The sequence below is a fragment of the Lampetra planeri genome, unplaced genomic scaffold (genome assembly GCF_965212315.1).
Source record: "Lampetra planeri unplaced genomic scaffold, kcLamPlan1.2.h2 scaffold_256, whole genome shotgun sequence".
NCBI classification, from domain to species: domain Eukaryota; kingdom Metazoa; phylum Chordata; class Hyperoartia; order Petromyzontiformes; family Petromyzontidae; genus Lampetra; species Lampetra planeri.
In genome coordinates, this window is record NW_027615084.1 from 60,013 (window position 1) to 79,583 (window position 19,571).

General features: G+C 47.4%; 2 protein-coding genes across 2 annotated transcripts in view; one reads left to right on the forward strand and one right to left on the reverse strand.

Moving 5' to 3' along the window:
* FBXO47 (F-box protein 47) overlaps positions 1–3,565 on the reverse strand; it is a 32,933-nt gene extending 29,368 nt beyond the window's left edge. Inside the window, exons 1-3 of the mRNA XM_078623449.1 lie at positions 3,542–3,565; positions 1,634–1,814; positions 530–694 (exon numbers count right to left, since the gene is read on the reverse strand). Of these exons, the coding sequence (XP_078479575.1) occupies positions 530–694; positions 1,634–1,814; positions 3,542–3,565 (370 nt within the window). The remainder of the gene's footprint in view (positions 1–529; positions 695–1,633; positions 1,815–3,541) is intronic.
* A 1,124-nt stretch (positions 3,566–4,689) lies between these two features.
* Positions 4,690–18,202, forward strand: LOC144740654 (calumenin-B-like). The gene is made up of 7 exons (XM_078623450.1): positions 4,690–4,826; positions 7,146–7,408; positions 9,730–9,923; positions 14,414–14,586; positions 15,385–15,445; positions 16,724–16,923; positions 17,524–18,202. Exons 2-7 carry the CDS (start codon positions 7,182–7,184, stop codon positions 17,626–17,628), a joined length of 960 nt encoding a protein of 319 aa, XP_078479576.1. The 5' UTR covers positions 4,690–4,826; positions 7,146–7,181; the 3' UTR covers positions 17,629–18,202.
* The last annotated feature ends 1,369 nt before the right edge of the window (positions 18,203–19,571 follow it).

A 19,571-nucleotide genomic window follows, 5' to 3' on the forward strand; every position in this document is an offset into this window, starting at 1 on the left:
TTACCAAAGATTTGTTCTGAAATTAGAAGATCTACTCTCTGTGGTAATTTTCAGAATAGCACATGTCATATACAACGACACCTTCCATAAACCCACTTTCGGTTGCAGCCCAATGATCAGTGACTGAGTGCTGCCACTCACAGGATGGAGTGTGAATGGGTTCCTAGGTAGTTAATAATTCAAGTGAGTAACACTTAGTTTATATGTTTTAATCACCTACATTAAATTAAGATAAACTGATAGCAAGTGAAATAAACTGGTAACGGAAAATGGCTGAAAGTGACAACAGGAGAAATAAATAATCATGAAACATCACACGCATATTTTCCCAGCCATTCGTAATCAAGGTGTGGTCTTCTGGGTTAAGCCGTGTGTTGAGAATTCATTCAACTGAGGGCATCCCCAAGAGTTGTGCGTGGCATAAGTTTGAGGGCAGAATAAACGCTCAGCAACGTGGCATAACCCAGAAAAAAACACTTGCAATAATGTAATAACAAAATAGACATACATCATCCTTGGCAAAGCTCACCCAACGTCCTGTCGTGATCAAATACTATTACTGAGCTACTTGGCTCGGTCCCCAAGTGGAACATGTCGAAGAGTAGCCTGTTGCACGTGGACGGTATGATCATGTATTCCAGGATCTCTTCGCACATCTCGCGAGACACCAAACACAGCAAGCTCAGTTGTGTCGCTGCATAGAGGCAAATATAGGGAAATTAATTACGGGGGCTTACATTTGCAACATTTTACATGCACAGTAAAGCTCTTGTTATTCGATTTCATGTGGGGACTGCAAAGGAGGTACCCGGTAATCCACGTTTATAAACACAAATGACTCCTTTTATCTGTGGACTATGAGGTGAACCACTGTTGGTCTGCACTCCTTCAGCAAAAGGATGGCAAAACTACACAAACTCTCTCATTCGTGTTTAGCTCCTGAACCTTTTGCCATTTGCTAGAGTGCAAATCCTTATATCCACATGGGAATATTTGGTTAAACACAAATAAAATAATGAATTCTTCTGAGTCACCTCTGTTATCCATATACATGCTTGGATAATATGAATGTAGTTTAACAAGTAGGCATTCGCGACCAATATCATCAATATAATAACTGTATTATGGAGATGAATGTAGCCATCAATTCAAAGCAACTTTACCAATGAGATGAAGCTGTCACGACACGACACATTTACAGCCCTTAGTGAATCCATTGCTGGATGAGGGCCTCCCCATGCCGTGTTGGCCATGAGGGTTATTTGACCTTACTTTACGACACTGGTCAGTGTGGGTCAATGACGACAGAGGTCACAGACACGGGAACATAGAATCACAGTACAACAAAGTATTGTACTGCACTGCTTCGCACGTAGCCTCGCAGCAGTCTACGACGCCTGGTTTTAAAGATAGGCCACCCATCCAAGAACTATCCAGGCTTAAAAACCTGCTTAGCTTGCGGGTGCATTCCACGTGGTTTGATCATAGGCAAGGCTTGGACATTTTTTTTATGCTTCTGGAAGATCAGTTCAAGGTGACCCTTACCTGCAGATAATAGGAAGAAATTTGCCTCCAAATAATGCACTCCAAAGATGATCGTGCGGTGACAAATGAAGAGGATATCACAGTTTACCTTCTAGGTAGCTGAAGACTTTGTGCAGCATTTCTGTGGGTAGAATGCACAGGGTACCAATGGGGCTGAATTGTGGGCCAAAATTAGCTTCAGCCAGGGCATTTCTCTTTTCCTGCAACCGGCTACTGCTCCGGCTCTTTCTGCAGTCTCCGTTCAGCGCACAGCTCACCTTGTTCACCGCCTGTTGAAAGGCGTAGCACACGAAAACAGAAACACATCAGCGTCTTGTAAGTTTTTATACCATTGGAACCTCATTTGCCAGTAGAAAAATATGATAATTTTTTTTTTACCCTTTTATCTGGCAACAAAACTGACACCTTTTTTTGCAAGGAGTCATGTTTGCATAGACCACAATATCGGCAGTCGTAATGCAAACAAAAAACATAACTCTGATAATGTATGCACTGTCCTTGAAGTTGATTGGTCCACACCCGAGACAGCTTTCCTTAGAGCCTAGTCTCACATGGTGTTGGACCAGATGACGCCAAAAGGCGCACAACTCAAAGACAATGCACCATCAGAGTATGAGAGCTCGGGGTAAGCATTTACACCATTGGAACCTTATTTGCCAGTAGAAAAATATTATAATTGTTTTTTTAGCCTTTTATCTGGCAATAAAACTGACACCTTTTTTACAAGGAGTCATGTTTGCATATCATGTCTTGTAAGTTATTGACATCATCGGCACCAAATTCTCGTCAATCCGCTGCCGCGTGCCACTATCATCACTCGCGAGCCCGCGTTTAGACAACCTATGTTGCTCCTGTACATGAAATGAAATCATAACTCCATCTCCGTGATGGTCACCCCCATAGTCAGCTCAGATGCCTCATGGCAAGGCCTGTATGTGTACGAAAGGAGTGAAATTGGTTTGTCATATTTTCTCATTTGACTGCCATTCTGTTGCCAGTCTCATCCATCGGTTGACTTCCCTTCTTGGCAACGTGACCTGCCCAATTCCACTGATTCTCCTTGAATAGTAAATATCTCTGATCAATGTGTTCTCATTTCTGACTCTCATTGTAGTTCAAAGTATCTCTGCATATCTCTTTACACGCTTTTAAGCGCCTTTAAAATGCTCTGTATTAGTTTCAACTTTCTGTTCAGTCATGCTCACTCGATACAAACGACCAAGACAAACAATTGTTGAATTGCAAATAATCTTTGCTCACAATAGGAACGGCTTAGTTTGCAAAATTTACCTCAATTATGCAACATATTGAAATAGGGGGAAACAAAGGTCAAAAGGTCATCACGGTCAATGAAATTGAGGCACAAAATCTTCCCTCATGCCAGATCCAGCAACTGTTACGTACGGTGCGAAAGAAGTTCAACATACGGTATAATTGTTCCTGCCAAGTGGTATTTAATAGAGTACAATAATTAATACAATAATGCCCTCAGATGAGGGAAGGTGAGGGAAAGGGAGCACTGACAAAATCTATAACTTATACTTCAGAATTATTGTCATAAAATGCAGCCGCTTTTTGTGTTATTTAGGATAACGGGATGGAAAAACAATCTTTGAGATAATTTACTAAAATTGCGATAAAGTTTTACTGTTTACTGTGGCTAAGAATGCAATTAAATCACTGCTTCATTATTCATTCGTCACTCTGAACGGTGAAACTTTTTTTTATCTCATAAAGACCGGAGCTAATAATAACTTAAAACGCAACAACAAAAAACCTCAAATTCATCTAATTTCAAACTATTTTGCAACGTTCAGGAAAATAGCATCAGCTAGTTCTACTGCATTGACAGTACCGCAATGTGTTACATGTATATAATTTCCCTTAAGATATTGTACACAGCTGTGCTGAAGTGATGCAGTTAACGTAGGTTGTAAATGTCAGGAAAAGATGACATATTTTAAAGAAAATGTAATTAAATCAACGACTGAGTTACGTTTGTCCGCTTGACGCCCTCCATCGCTTTAAATGCCCGCACGTCACCGCGAAAGTTGGCGGGAAACGCGAACCCAGAGCCCCCCCCCACCACCCAGACCACATTATTATGATAATGTTCTAATAGGGGTTTTCCCCTTTTTTCTGGCAACAAAACTGACACCTTTGCAAGGAATCATGCTTACATTAACCACAATACTTGCAGTCAAATGCAAACAAAAAAAATGATGTAGGAGGTCCCATGATGTATGATAATGTTATTTAATGTTATAATCTGTAACGTATAAAATAGTTTATGTATTGCTAAATTCAGAATAAGGGGAGAGTACATGCTTAAAGTGCACTGCAGTATTTATGCTAAAGGGGGAACTCTTTTGGACATTTCAAATAAAGGCAGTTACCACGTCTCTTGCCCGAGGCAAACTTGAATAAAAATAAGGCACATCATTAAAGAGTAAAGACGATATAATGTAAAGTAAGCAAGGTGAATGGGAAAACATTGATTAGGGGTGTTTATTTAGATTTATGAGCCAAGTGTCAGCTTGAAAACATTGCTGATGAGGGCATCTCAACTTAAAATCCATTCTGAAAAGTATCAAGTAAAGAACATTCTTGCTTGTGATCATGAGAGAAATGTCAATTAAACATCATCATAACCATCATCATGAGGTAAACAATTAATCTCCAGTGAATGGCATCATATTCGATAATTTTTGGTAAAAGTCCACCGTTTATAATCGTGTTAGAGCCAATGTTTAATATTTGACAAACATCTCAAGGGAATTGCAATTGAACTCAATTATTGACCCCCCCCCCGTTACCGCCCCCCCCTCCCTCCCTCATCTGCCACGTTGGCGGGAAAACGCGTCTCCACCAACCGGCGCAAGGCACGCGCTGCCGCCCGCTCATTGGTCAGCTGGACCCCCCCCTCTTCTCCCGCGGGGGGCGCCCGCGTGACCGATGCCGACCAATCAAGTCGCGCCGTCTGGGTCGGAAACCGCCACGTGGCGGGGGGGGGGCTCTCTCCAATCGGAAGCGGCGCGCGCCCCGCCCCCGAACCTCCTTCGCGGAGCCCGCAGCGTCCAATCAGGAGGCGCGGCTCTGTCACTCGGGGCGACGGCACCGCGAGCTTCGCGTCGTGTGATTGGCGGGTGAGGGGAGGGTGAGGGGCGGGGCGGGGTGGGGTTGAGGTAACGGGCGGACGCTGTAGCGGCTCCCATCACCACCAGCAGCACCATCAGTAGCACCTCCATCAGCAGCGGCAGCTTCGTCTTCACTATATTCGCGTAAGATTCAATTCGCGCTTCAACTTTCCAGCGTCGTCGTTGTTGTTGCTGCTGCGGACCTGGCTGATGAGTAGTTTGGATGTAATGACTGCATCTTGTGTGTGTGTCTGTCTGTGTTCGGGTGACCTCTGACCTCCGACACCGGTATCTTGTCTTAAATGTAAACGAGTCTTGTCTGGTTTGGTCGATGTTTTTTATTTTTTACAAACAAATCTGGCCAACGCCGTGTTAGTCTCTTTGTTGTTAGTCTGGCTGGCCGACTTGATTGTGTGTTTTTTTGCGGGAGTCGCGACACGCACACATCGGGAGATGCCGCGGGCGCTTGCCGGGCCCTGGCCTGGTATAGGCGATAAGAAGGAGCGGCGTTTCAGGATTTTGTTGTTGTTGGATGTTAACGACGGGGTCTGGGGGTCAGCAGTTGTGGCTCTATTGGGTCAGAGGTTAGAGATAGTTGGGGTTATTTGTCGAGTGTTTTGAAACAAATGTCAGGTCATGGGGGGTTGGGTTATAAAGGGTTTAATCAGCGATACGGGTTATTTTAGGTGTTATAAGGGCATGGGTTGTGGTTTAATAGGTCAGGGATGGGGGGTAATTGATTTGAGAGGTAGGAGTACATTCCATTGCAAAGGCTTCGTTGGTTTGTGGTTTGATCGTTTGGTACTCAAAGTTGTAAATCGCATGTTTTTGGGATTGACTGCGTTTCGGGTTAACAGAGTTTAAATCTAAGTCAAACAGTCAAAACATAATGGCCAATGCCATTGATTCCAAGACCCATCACATTATCGCCACCTATCTCCAAACTCTCTATAACTAAAACTTTTTTTTATTTTACCAGGTAAGGCCCACTGAGCTATGTAGCTCTTTTTCAGAAGCGACCTGGCCACAATTGATAGCTCAACGAAGTGGCTTATCATGGGAAATGTATCGCAGCCAAATATTCTAAAACGTATGTCGATTCAAAATGTGGAGGGGGACGGAGGGCGTGATCACAGCGAGAACACGACAACTCCAAATATAGAGCGGGCGTCAGGGTCGGGATCGAACCTACGACCTCGCGTTCACCAGGCGAGGTATTTGACACTTAACATCTCCCCAGCATCTCGCTAAAACTCTCATTAGCTGTTGCACGTTTGATATCCCGGGTTAACGGATTTTGGGTTAAGTGGGTACTGTATAAGTTTCGTATTCCAACCGATAGTGTGTTTGAACTTTGATGTGCCCCCCGGATTAGAAGGGAACTTGGGCCGTTTTTCGTAAGATTTGAGTTCCCGTCAGCACGGCAATCTTTCCACCGTTGAGAAATTTCCTGCCACTAATGGCCGATTAGCTACGCCTGACCGCTCGTGACTTGAGCCACCGTTGGCAACTTGTGCCAGGTTTAAGGGGGTGCAGGCCACGAATGTGAGCAATGTTGAAATCTTCACACAGATGGATTTAATATTGTATTGTTTTACAGTCATCTCCTGGCAACCTTTATAGTTCATGTAATACCAAACCTGTACACTGTGGTTGTAGAGAGTTTATAATCGTATTGTGATTTATTCAAACTTTAAAGTTACCTGTATCCCACAGCAATTACTGAAATGAATCAAGTGTGGGTGGCTCCCACTGCTGATGGGACTGACATATACGAGTTCAGCATCAAGTTTTAAGAGCTAAGATCAAATGTAGCCTGAAAGCTTTTACTCGGTGACCTCGGCCAATAAAAAAACTTGATCATTGAATAATGAAATAAAACTTGGTACATTTCATCCCCAAAGCATTAGTTACACTCATAAAAACTAAGTTTTAAAAAATGACAAGTACAACTGAAGAAAGTAAAACATAATTACAACGGGGCAAGCAGAAGTCTTTAAAACGCCAAGTAATAAAAGTTACAGCTATGAGATGTGGCCAAGTGGGTCAAAAGTCAGAGTGCTGAGCTGGCACTTTTGATATCTTGGCCGCAAACCTGGGCAGCTGCCTGATTAACCTAGGTTCACAAGTTTAGTGAGTTAATGGTCTCATGACAAGATCCTGAAAGGACAACTGGAATAACGATTGGGTGGAAAAACATATCTGTGTTTTGTTTTTTAAAGTTTATTTTAAAAGAGGTCTGCATTTTTTTCAACCGAAATTATTTCCAATGATGTTATTAGCATAAGAGACAAAGACATCCATTCGGAACTGTTGCAACAACAATCGCACTACTTTGTATCCGACAACAACCCTAGATGGTGACTTCGCAAACTATGCTTTTGAAGTAATTTCTGTGTCATCTCCTTATCTCTAAAATAGATGCACAATGATCATTTTTTGTTGTGTTTTTTTTTGTTCCAGAAATTTCCAATAGCAGGGTAGGCAAATCGACGAGCCATGGCGTGCGGTTGGCAGAAGGTGGCATTTGTGGCGCTGTGCGCGTGTCTGGCGCTGGCCAAGCCCACGGCGGAGAAGAAGAACCGCGTGCACCCTGACGAGCCGCTCAGCGAGAAGAAGCACGACGACGAGCAGAGCTTCGACTACGACCACGAGGCCTTCCTGGGCGCCGAGACGGCCAAAACCTTCGATCAGCTCTCGCCCGAGGAGAGCAAGGAGCGCCTCGGGTGAGTCAGTCGAGGCTCGCGAGGGAGCCAGAGAGAGAAGAGACGCTACTTGAGCTAGAAGTAGCAGCTGCTAACTTCGGCATTAAGAAACCGCGTGCCTCTCTTGAGGTGACACCGGGAGGTAATGCGTGACCTGGAACGATTTATTAGCCATCCCTGCATGATATTTTATTGATGGTCACAATTAGAGAGGGTTGCAATTAGATTCGGGGATATTATTCATGTTTCAGACTATGCTTAGCATACATTAGCTCTGTATGTATGTTGGCCATAGCTCTCGTAAAGATGGCCCATAAATTTATGAAATTCTGGGATAAGGTTATGTTGATATTCGGCACTGAGCCTAGAAAACTTCCCGCAACATGGTGATAAAAAAACAGCACTAAAAAGGTTAGCCTTCGCATTAAACGTGATGATACCATTATGTGTAATGTCATCGTAGTTTTTTTACACAATGTGGTGAAACAACCCCTACGACCAACATGGCACAGGAGGTCTTCAATCCTCAATTGATTGACATTGGTAAATATAGCGATTCTGGTAGCTACATAAACTACTTTCATCCCCTAAATACAGATCCAATATTTTATTCTTACGTGCACAATTGGAGGCACTTATCGTGAATGTTAGAATCGATTTTAATTGATTAATCGATGCTCGGTTACGTGCCTGTTACCTAACGTTAAAAAAACACAAACCTGAAGTATTCTATCAAGGCATTTTCCGGGACCCGTTTCTGGCGGGTTCATCTCGTACGAACGCGACGCCGATGGCACGGGTGGGAATATAATTGGGAGAATTAGTTTTTTGGAAAAGAGAAACGATATTCCATGAGGACCGAAGATTTGCCCTGTGGGGAAAATGCTAGGTATCGCGGCGCTACTTTTTTTGGTTCACTCTAAACATGTGAACTTGACAGAGAACAGCTGTCGTCGAGAAGTTTGTTCGTTTAAACTCGTCCTACCTGCAACAAGCCACTTTTTTGACTAAGCTGAAAAGAAACCCTCAACGTAGCTAAGCCGTTATTGTAACACTCGGTTGAAGCAAAGTATTTCTTAAAACATTTCAACTTGCAGCGCACTTGAACAAGTAGTAGATAGTTTATTTTTGCCAGTGTGTGATGGTCAAACGAGTCGTACTGTGCGGACTTTGCCCCTGCCCTCTGCTCCTTCACTCTCGGCTCGCCCTACTTCTCCTCTACGCACTCCCAATACTCGCCGCCTCTCATCTCGCTGTGCTCCAGCAACCAAGCCTTTCAACCAAAGCTCGCGGTCAGCTGTTGATCAGGGGGGAGATTGCTTATTCTCGATCGTTCGTGCTGTTCACTTCCCATGTTCAAGAACCTGGGCTCAAGACCTCCGTTCCTCCACCTACGACTTGAGATGTAGCCGTGTTTAAACATTATATAAATTTGCGTATTGTATAAACTGACGTGTGTGCAAAAAAGCCCCCGAGTGCAGTCAGCTTCACTCTTTGGAGCTGTCATCTCAGGACCTCCTTCAATGTTCAGCGCCGGGCATTTCGCTCGTCGTGGCTCACATGAGCAGAGTTCTTTTTGCCCGTTGTGTGGCAGCTGACGCGACCATATTTTCCTCTTGTTATGAATAATGCGCCTATGACCAAATCACCAGAAATGTGCCCCAATAGCTTCCGGTCTCAAGCTAAGCAGGATAGAGTCTGGATAGTGTTTAAACGGGTGACCAACATGCATATTCAGGTTTTCATAAGGCAGTGGAGCAGCAGAAGGGCACTGCAGCAAACCTGTACTGTTCTATGTTCCTGGGTCCATGTTCCCTGCATTCGACAATCTGCTCTGACCAGTGTGGTGAAGTATGGTCAAATAACCTCCACGACCCACATTGGCGTGGGGAAGGCCCTCATTCTGTACGTATACGTGGCAGGGGTGAACACCTTCTTAGGTTCCGCCCGTGTTTCTGTAGTGAGGGCACGATAACTCAAAGTTGATCCATTATGAAGGAAATTGCGTTGCAAAGTTGTTGCAATTTGGGATTTACCCCAGAGAAAATTGGCCAATTGACCAAAGGGTTGCCCAAAACTTGACTACGATTAACAAGGCAGACAAGGAGAGTACGTCATTTACATGAGACGTCATCGCGCGACCGCACGATGACGATGCGACCGCACGCTGCGTGTGACATCATCTCGTTGTGCTGCTTTGAGAACCAATCGCTGTTTTCGCTGGGTGAAACAACCCCGGAGAGCAAACACGTTTGAAAGCATTCTATAAAATCCCATGCGTATGCACGATTTTTGTACATTTTTAACACCCGGGTTGTTCCTTTTGCCCCGCCCTCCCGTAGGAAAATAGTGGAGAAGATCGACAGCGACGGCGATGGGCTGGTGACGCAGGACGAGATGACGATGTGGATCAAGCACACACAGCGGCGCTGGGTGTATGAGGATGTCGACCGCCAGTGGACGGGCCACGACATCGACGGCGACGGCTCCGTGTCGTGGGAGGAGTACCGCAACGCCACCTACGGTTTCCTCGCCGGTGCGGCGCTCGCACCGCTCACTCGAGCGCTCACTCGTGGTCGCATTCATTCACTCGCTCACTCATGCACTAATTCAGTCGCTGGGTCGCTCACGCACGCATTCAGCAGTCGCTCGCTCGCTCGCTCACTCGATCGCTCACTCACGCACACATTCAGTCACTCGGTTGCTCACGCATGCACGCATTCAGCAATTGCTGGCTCGGTCGCTCACTTATGCACATCTCCAATCGCACGGTTGCTTACGCAAGCATTCAGCATTTGCTGGCTCGGTCGCTCACTCAGTTGCTCACGCATGCACTGGCTCAATCTAAACTAAACCTAAAACTCATTTTATTTGACCAGGTAAGACCCACTATATAGCTGTTTTTCAGAAGCGACCTTGCCACAAATGATAGCTCAACGAAGTGGCTTATGTGGAAATTTATTACAGCCAAATACTCTAAACGCACGCTGATTCTAAACGTGGAGGGAAAAATCGGAGGACCCAGAGAAAAATCCACACGACCAAGGGGAGAACGTGAAAACTCCAAATTTACATGTGTCAGGGTCTGGATTTAACCCACGACCTCATGTATACCAGGCGAGGGAGTTAACACTGACATGCTCCATCGCTCACTAACTTGCAACCAGTGCTTGGCATCGTTTGCTTCCAAGCCAAAAGGTCTCGTTGCATGGGGGTCAGCTGCTCGGATCTGCTTTGTTCGTGTATTTCTGTTCTGTGCCTATTCCCAAGCCACATCCACCGACCTCGTATTTCGTTTCACCACATTCTTTCAGCTCACCCCCTCAGCCTCCGATAAATCGCGAACGTAAGACTCAATTTTGATCGGTAAATCGATACAATGATTGTTTCTTTCCAAGAAACCGTAGCACGCCAACTAATTTAGAATCCACGTGCGCTGGAATGTCCAACAACAGAAGAATTGATGGGAAACCGTTACTCTTGAGTGGCGACAATTCATCCAGTAGGTGGTGGGGAGAGGGGTCGGAAACATCGCTTGCCTCGTTCTTGCGTGTCGTGCGCTATGTTTGGCTCGTGTTTAAAAATACCTCTCGGGCCTCCACCGATGACCTATTTTGCATTTTGTTGAATTGCTGAGCACCCTTGCCGCTGACTGTTATCTCCACGATGAAGGTTTTTTGGGTGAGGTCGTGCAAATATATATGTTGTTAAACCCGCCACCACCCAACACAGGTTTGTCACGGAAAACAAAATGCGCCAATTAGTTACGATTCCAGCACACGGGTGTGTTGGAGAGTAAACCCACAACATTTACGACTTGAGTAGGACGTTTCTCTGGTGATTGCAACCAGCTTCAGGCGATTTTCCAGAATTGTGAAGAAGTCTGCCCGGTTTCGGTCGTGAAAGCGTACGTGTTGAACACACAAGTCCCAGCTTGCTGGCTTGCTTGCCGCTCGCAGTGCCGCCCGCTTACGGGGCCCCGGTCAGTGCCGGTTATAGCGCCAATCGCGCTTGCACGTCAAGCTGTCGGTCCGGTCTCAGAAGGAATGCATTAATGGCAGAAAGCAGACGACACGTGTTCCTGCCGCTACAGCCACTGCCATCACCACCACGATTGCTGCACTCTTCAGCCTCTCCTGAAACAAATTCCAAAGCAGTTCTCTTGTTTTCTTGAGATGTTTTGTTTTAATTGCCGTTAGTCCTATGGTTTGTACTTGCTCAGCTAACAAATAAATCAACACATTTGTCAAGACCACGGCCTTAAAAGGAAAAATAGTTATTTTTGTTGCGTGTGCTTTGTGCACCCACTGCCAAACGCAGTTTGTTTGTTTGGTTTGTACCTAGGTGGTCACGTGTGTGCTCCGCTGTCCTTGCTACGCACAAAGCGATTCATGAACTTGCTCGTTAGTATGCGTGTTAGGCTGAAATTGCGAATCTCTGAACAGCATTAATTAAAAATCGTTTTGTGGCGTCGGTTATTCCAAGCTATCTAATTTAAGTATCTCCCGCTTTTGTGTAAAAGATAATTGTCCTCCAGCGGCTGCACTGTGATTAGTACGTGGCCAAAATTCCTCGCTGCATTTGGCGAAACAGTTAAGTGCTTTGACACACGTTGGGTCGTTACATTCGGACGGTCTGTCCTTGTGGCATTGGGGCAGGGGCGGCATGCATGCGCGCGCTATTGTGCAATGGTAAACCAAAACCTTAGCCGTCACTAGGCATGTCATTGATTTATCCACCACCACTACCACAATATCGTGAATTGTCAAGATTGTGGGCAGTGATTGGATTAAAGAATGGATTCTGTTGTTGCCGTCTGTGGTGCGTGTAGAATCTTCGGCGGCTGCTGGGTTTTTGACGTGAAATAAACCGCCACGTAATATTAATTGAAAATTAATTCCGCCTTACACGCATATTGAGATGCATGCATCGTCGTCAGCGGAGGAAGAATTTATTTGAATCCATCCATTGTTACCTGCCTTGTCACCGCTGCACTACCTGCTCGCTTGTGGAATAGATTGTCGTTAATTCCCAACCGTGGAATTTTTTTCGTGCAGTTATTGGCGATTGGGGCCGAGATAATCTACACTCGCTGAAAGTTGAGGAAATGTTTATTTTTACGAAAGGCGTTTAGAACTAGGTTTCGACCCCCGAATCGTTGCCTCGCCCCTCTCTAAGCCTTTAAGTTAGTCCCTCCTGACACGTCGGCGTAATCTCGCTTATCGCGTTTGTTCATTTCCTCTGTTTTAACCGGACTCCCGATAGAGGCGTGTTCTACAGAGATTTTTTTTGTTATTGGTTTGGCTTGAGCATCTCATTCTTTATTCAACATTTCAGCGCCCCCCCTCCCTCCCCTATCGACTCATCACTTGCCCATCTGGATGAATTAAGAAGGATGTTTACTTCACACGCCCACAGAAGGCCCTGCGGAAGCTGTTGTTAATTAAAGGGACATCGCGTATGGGAGCGGGGCAGTCGCTGCGTTGCACAAGCGATTTTTTTTTTTCATTGAGAAGATTTCGTGTCAACAAAACAAAACCATTCCGTGTTATTTGTCCGGAAGCCTACATCTGGTTTAGTCGAGTTGTCTGCAATGAGTCTGTTCCGTAGTTTTCTAAAGATGATTTATTTCAGGATGTTGAGGGAGACTGAGCAATTGCCATCGTGCTTTTGTCAGAGAGATGGTCGGGGGGGGGGGGTCTGTGCTGGAAGATATCCTACCGTGAGTCATGTGTGTTGGTCCCGTGCCTTTATAAATGTAAATGTAGTCGCTGGAGAGGTAGGGGTGGTGGTTGGATGGAGAAGGCTTGGCGTTTCCACCCATCGCGCGGGATGTTTTAGCTTCTGGCGCACAGCGTTAGCGTTGCGCTGAGGAATGTGGAGAGCTGTGGGGTTTTATTTATTTTTTGAGCTGCAATTATATTCCACTGTCGTGCGTTTTAGAGAAAGAAAATGTTGGTCCGGAACTCTCTCGGCTCTGTAACGTAACCAAAGATTGGTAACGAAAAAAAAAAATCGCGTTATTATTGATTCTGCGATTTAATTATGGCAAAATTCCAGCTCTGAAAATTTAAAATATCGGTTTGAATCCCCTATGCGACAGTGCACCTGCTGACGCAGTTTTCCGGCTTGAACACTTGAATGTGAAATTGTAGCTGTTGCTTGCGTCTACATCAGCAGCCATACGACAGAAGAAGTTTTGCGTCCACGTCAGAACCTTTTCTTCCCAGTGTCTTAAGAACAATGCCTTCAGGTTCACCTTTTCCGTGGACTTCCTTCTGACTTTGTTGCCAGCAACTGTGATTGTCATTGCTTTTACTCAAGTCTGGTTAGATGGCATTCTTTTGACGTGCCCACGCGTACCACGGCAGTTTCCATTCTTCACCCCCCCCCCTTTATATTATGATCCAAATATTTTCCGCTTGTGGCGCTTAAATGCCTTGGCAACTCAAAGCACCTCGCCGTCACATCTCATCTCAAACGTTCGAAGGGCCACCCCCAGGGGAAGCTGTCCCTGTGCAGAACAAGGTGACTCGAAACTGGCCTGCAAGTTAGGGGCCGGTGATCGCTTTTATGTGGAAGCCGCTGATTTTATTGGGAAGCCACTGGAGCTATGCACTTTTAAATCCAGATTGAAAACTAGTTTCTTTAGAATTGCATTTTGTGTTTAGTTTTTTGTCCTTCCCCCCCCCCCCCTGCACTTCCCATGAGCGCGGTTTGGCTACGTATAACGTGAAAGAAGTTCAACATACATACAAAGAACCCCCGTTTAGCCTTAACAGCCTGTTGGGGCAAGTGCTGTTAGCGAGCAGGACCTATACAGGCCGGCACGGGGGGGGGGGGAGGGGGTGAGTGCCCAGCGCCATGCCCGTCCACCTTTGTCTCCCCTAGTGGCGATGTTTACACACCTCGCCGCCAGGTACTCGTCTGAGGCCGGGTCGTACGCACATTGCTGCACGTAATCCTGAATTGAGTGCTTTTAGTCGGCACCGGTGATTCTCTCCGCCGTCGCGTGCGTGACACCAGAGGAGGCGCAGGGCGGCGAGGAGGACGGCTTCAACTACAAGCAGATGCTGGGGCGCGACGAGCGCAGGTTCAAGGCGGCCGACGTGGACGGCGACGGGCAAGCCTCCAAGGAGGAGTTCACCGCCTTCCTGCATCCCGAGGAGTTTGAGCACATGAAGGACATCATCGTCACCGTACGTCTGGGCTCGTGCCCACACGTGTGTGCGTGCGTGTACGTGTGTGCGGTTAGCGCGCTGCGCCTACGAATCCGACGGCCCGAGTTCGATTCCCGCTCTGCAATGTAGCACAGTGAGCGGCCTCACAGGTGGTGTCTGCTAATCGTCTCAGTCATTTAACCCATGACACCTGGGTCGGTCCCGTGCCTCTACACTTCACGTGGTCTCAAAGTGAATCCGTCCTGGCACGAATAACGTACTGACAAAAACACTGCCTTTTATGGGCAAATGACAGTCGTGTTGATAACGGTGTACATGTGTTTGCCTGCCAAAAACGTTAAAGGCATCCATTCTTCATCTGATTTAGAACGTTGCCAACTACGATGCGGAGCAGTTTATTAAACATAATACAGGTTGTTTTTTGAGTTAGATCGCGTAAATATATGTCGTTAAACCCGCCACCACCCGACACAGCCAATTAGTAAGGTTTGTCACGTTAACAGAACATGCCAGTTCGTTACTAGTACAGCATGCCGATGTGTTGGAGAGCCAAAACCTGTATTATGGATGATATTGGTGACGAAAGCCTATGTGTTAAACTCGGTTTATTAAGCCCTGCTGACTAGCAGCAGCAACTATCAGGTGGGGAGGAGGAGTGAAATTAAGCCATGCTATGTTTGGCAAAGTGCCTCGTGGCAACCCTTTGCAGGAAATGCCTGCGGTGGAAATTCCTGACGGGCTGCGGGCTCTGCTTCGTGTGTGTTTTGTTGTTGATCGTCTTTTGTTCTCAAGCAGGCACCTTTCCATCTCTTTCAGGAAACCATGGAAGACATTGACAAGAACGGAGATGGCTTCATTGATCTGAACGAGTACATCGGTAAGCCCCCTGGGACTTGCTCGGAAAAGCACCGGCCTTTGAAAGGCACCTTGGGGGGAGGGCTGTTGGCAATACCGGGAAGGCCTCAGAATCCTGTTGTAAACATGACTTTGTGTGCAGGTGGCTCATAAAGACATTGATCGGTTTAACACATAGGCTACCACAATAAAGTTTTGTTTTTGTTTTGGATTATATCGCGTAATCGCCAGCGGAGCAGCACACTTATCGAATTGTAAATGCTGTGGGTTCAGTCTCCAACACACCCGTGCGCCGAACTAGTAACTAATCGTCACGTTTTGTTTACTTGACACTCCTTAGTAATTGGCCGTGTCGGGTGGTGACGGGTTTAGCAACGCATGTTTAAGCCATCTAACCCAAAAAAAACTAAAACTTTGTTATAGAAATACATCGCTGCGCATCAAGTGTTGCGTGGGGGGAACAAAAATAACCCCACGCACACTTTGGGAAATTGCACTGAATGCTTCACACAGCTATGGATTCAATACGAAGCTGTAAGCCATCTCTCTTAGCCACCTCACAGCCAAAGGTGTTCTGAGGGAGTGTCATTCTGAGGTTAACCATGCTCAACTCTCTTCTAAACTCTGATGAAATCAAGTGCATTGAAGATGATGTGACGCATGTATATTTGTATGTATGTTGAACTTATTTCGAACTGTATGTAGGCCAGCCGTGCTAATCGGATGTGCGGGGGAAGGACAACAAACTAAACACAAAAATGGCAATGAAGATGCTGCCAGCAATAGCCACATTAACCTAAAGCAGCACTGATTGGGATCTGTTTTCAACTTTTATTTGTCTTTCAATCTCTTCCCATGACACTTAAACACATTTACTGTCGACTCCTCGGCCCTGTCCAGGTGCAGACTTAAGACATGACTGACTACCCCTCTCTTTGAATGTCCACTGATTCTCTACAGCGTCTTGAGGTTCGATTGAATTCAGATGTTATATAAATCCTGTGTCTGTGGTGCTGGCCACCCATCCCCTCGTGGGCCGTGCTGCCCTCCATAGGTGCTCTCTTAACAGCACTCGCCACAACAGTCTGTTCACGGTTGTAGAGGGGATCTTTGTCTTGTTATGTATATATACGTATACAAGATTGTCAAGTACTTTTTGTAAGCTTTACCCTAACCCTCACAAAATCCCGCATCACCGCAAGCGTCTTGTTGGAAGCACTTGACCCAATGTTGCATCCACCATGTTAGCGTTGACCACCTCCACCTTACCACCTCTGCGCACCTCTGCCCCCTCCCACAGGGGACATGTACAACCAGGCCGGGGAGAGCGAGGAACCCGAGTGGGTGAAGACGGAGCGACAGCAGTTCACGGACTTCCGCGACACCAACAAGGATGGCAAGATGGACAAGGAGGAGACGATGGCCTGGATCCTGCCCTCGGACTACGACCACGCGGAGGCAGAGGCCCGCCACCTCGTCTACGAGTCGGACAGCGACAAGGTGACACCTCCACGTCACCATGACAACCCGCCGGGTTCGCGAAAACCCGATCGGTGCAAACGAGCGGTCGTTGAAGCGTTCTCTTGTCCCCTCGTACCAATCTGCGGTGTGGTGTGTGGGAGCGGTGGTGGGATTTGTGCGTGTGCCGTGGGAGATGTGTTTTACTATGTTGTGGCATGTTAGGTGCTACAAGTGTAGTGTATGAACCGAGTGTGTATTCCATGTTGGGGGCGAGTGTGTCTGTGGTGTTGTTATGGGCGGCGGCACAGTGGTTATAAACCCGGCGACCCTGAGGTTCCATTCCTGCTCGCAGCCCACCATTGGTTAGGAATATCTGAAGCAGTCATGGGCCTCCCCTAGGCCGTCTCAGCCTTAAACGAGTACCTGGTGCAATGTGTAAACATCAGCACTCAGGAGACGAAGGCTGCCAGGCACGGTGCTGGTCACCCGCCGTTTGTGTGCCGTGCCGGCCTTTGTAGGTGCTCGTTAACAGCACTTGTCCTGTATTGTATGTATTATGTTTAACTTCTTTTGCGCTTTACACAGCCAACCGTGCTAATCGGGGTGGAATCTTTGTCTTTGTTGCTGCGCTATGCTCAGGACGGCAAGCTGAGCAAGGAGGAGATCCTGGACAAGCACGACCTCTTCGTGGGAAGCCAAGCGACCAACTTTGGCGAGGCCCTGACGCGGCACGATGAGTTCTAGTCCCCCCCCTCTCTCTCCCTCTCCCTGTCAGCCCCCCACCGCCACCACCATCGGGGCTTTCTTCTCTGCCCTGACGGCCGCGACACCCGAGGCCTTCCAGGGGGGGAAGGGGCCGGGAAACACCGCCGAGGGCCGACACGCGACAGGAACAAAGTCGAGCGCGCGACAGAGAACGCTTCTCCGTCCTCCCTCTGCATTGCGGGCAACGCGTCTCCCCTGGGGAGAAGTGCGAGGGGAGGAGGGGTGGGTGGGGGGGGAACGATCGCCCCTTATCTGTGTGCGTCGTTCGGTCGCGCACGTAATCCGCGTTTGTTAAAACGCGATGCGCGTAGCTAACACGGAGGCACCCACTGACCCCCCCTTGCCCCTTCTCTATTTTCACATGAGCTGGTTGTACCTTTGTGGGGGTGGGGGGCGAGGGGGGCGTGGTTGGTGGTTGCCAATTAGGGATGACCACTGGATCTCGACAAATTTGCCTCTATAAGTGTTTGCTGCCGACAAAAAAAAAAATCGTGATGCTATAATTTCCCGAGTTTAAACTTCAAATTAAGTTCAAAGTAAGCCACTTGTGACATGATAATGTACGCAATTGTTAGAGTAGCTCGTATTTTAACTACGTCATTGCTTCCACGCGTTTAACCGACCTCGCCTCGGTTTTACTCGCCCACGGTTGTACCCACCACGGTTTTACTCGCCCTTCCGTGCGCAGGATGATGGCGGCCGACTGCTGAGAACAAACAAAAAATGCGCAGCAGAGGGAGGAAATTTGTCCGACCAAGAGGCTCGCATAGCGTACCACAAAGCACGGCATTTTGTGTTGGAGGGGGCGGGGTTGGGGGGAGGGTTAGGGGGGGGTTGGGAAGTGTTTTGAAGTGAATGCAAGACACTGTTAGATCATTACTGCCCAATTACTGCAGCTCATGTAGAGTTTTATATTTTTTTCTTCCCCCCCCCTCACCTCTTTCCTCCGACGTGCCCGATAAATGCACAGCGCTGTGCAGGCTGCTGTGCCTATCCCACTGCGAATCACGCCGTGCCGCTTTCTTTTAGCCTGCACACGCTCCAGTGAGCACATTCGCCGCAACCGCATTCCCTTTCAACTCTGCGGTGGCGGCGTCGGCGGCGATGCCGGTGGCGGCGTTGTTCTTACGCTTGTTTCCTGGCGTTGACGCTCGATGCATCCCGTCTGCCCAGTGTGGCGAATTCCCCGAGTTGCGGAACGCGTTGTTCTCGCTCGTGGTGTTTGACTGGTCCGCTTTCCACTACCACCTCCCCTGCCACCCCCTACCCTCTCCTTTCCTTTCGTTGTCGGTCCGTTTGAATGAGCCTCCCCCCCCCACGCCAAGCAAGAGACGGCCATCAATTCATCGTGGGCACGCCGTAACGACGATTCCTATCGGTAATACTCGTGTACGGCTGCCCTGTCGACCGCCACCGACCGTCACGAGCATTCAAGAGTTCCACTACCTTCAGCTGTTGTCGGATCCACGGGCTGCATCGTTGTGGGGGTGTTGGCTACAGATCTTCCGTGCTTGTTGCTGTACGCGGTTGTGTGTAGTTATGCATCTTGTTCCGTCCTCAAAGGAAATTCCTCTCCAGTTGCTGGGATGTTTCCCCATCTGCTGAGTGGCACGTTGTTGGAGTGTGGCTGGTCGCCTGGTACATCTTTTGTCGTCTCCGTTGTCATCATCGGCGGCGGCGGCAGTGTGGGTGTTGACTGTCAAGTCCGTGGGCCAAGAGCAGGCCTCGCTTTCAGCTGAGGTGGCAAGACACTTCGTGGTACCAATATACAAACGTCCGTTGCCAGTCAAATAATGTGATGACCCCCCATTTGGAATTTATAATGTTTGGCCGTTAGGCGTGTGCCAAAATCTCCATTCGTGGATCACCAATAAATGATAACGTTAAGGATGCACGCATTGAATATAATTGATTGATTCCAA

Bases quoted from the DNA above. Each gene is read 5' to 3' on its own strand.
- LOC144740654 (XM_078623450.1), top strand. From the start codon at position 7,182: ATGGCGTGCGGTTGGCAGAAGGTGGCATTTGTGGCGCTGTGCGCGTGT. The intron at 9,924-14,413 runs GTGCGGCGCTCG...GCGTGACACCAG, and splicing joins CACCTACGGTTTCCTCGCCG to AGGAGGCGCAGGGCGGCGAG. The intron at 14,587-15,384 runs GTACGTCTGGGC...CATCTCTTTCAG, and splicing joins TGAAGGACATCATCGTCACC to GAAACCATGGAAGACATTGA.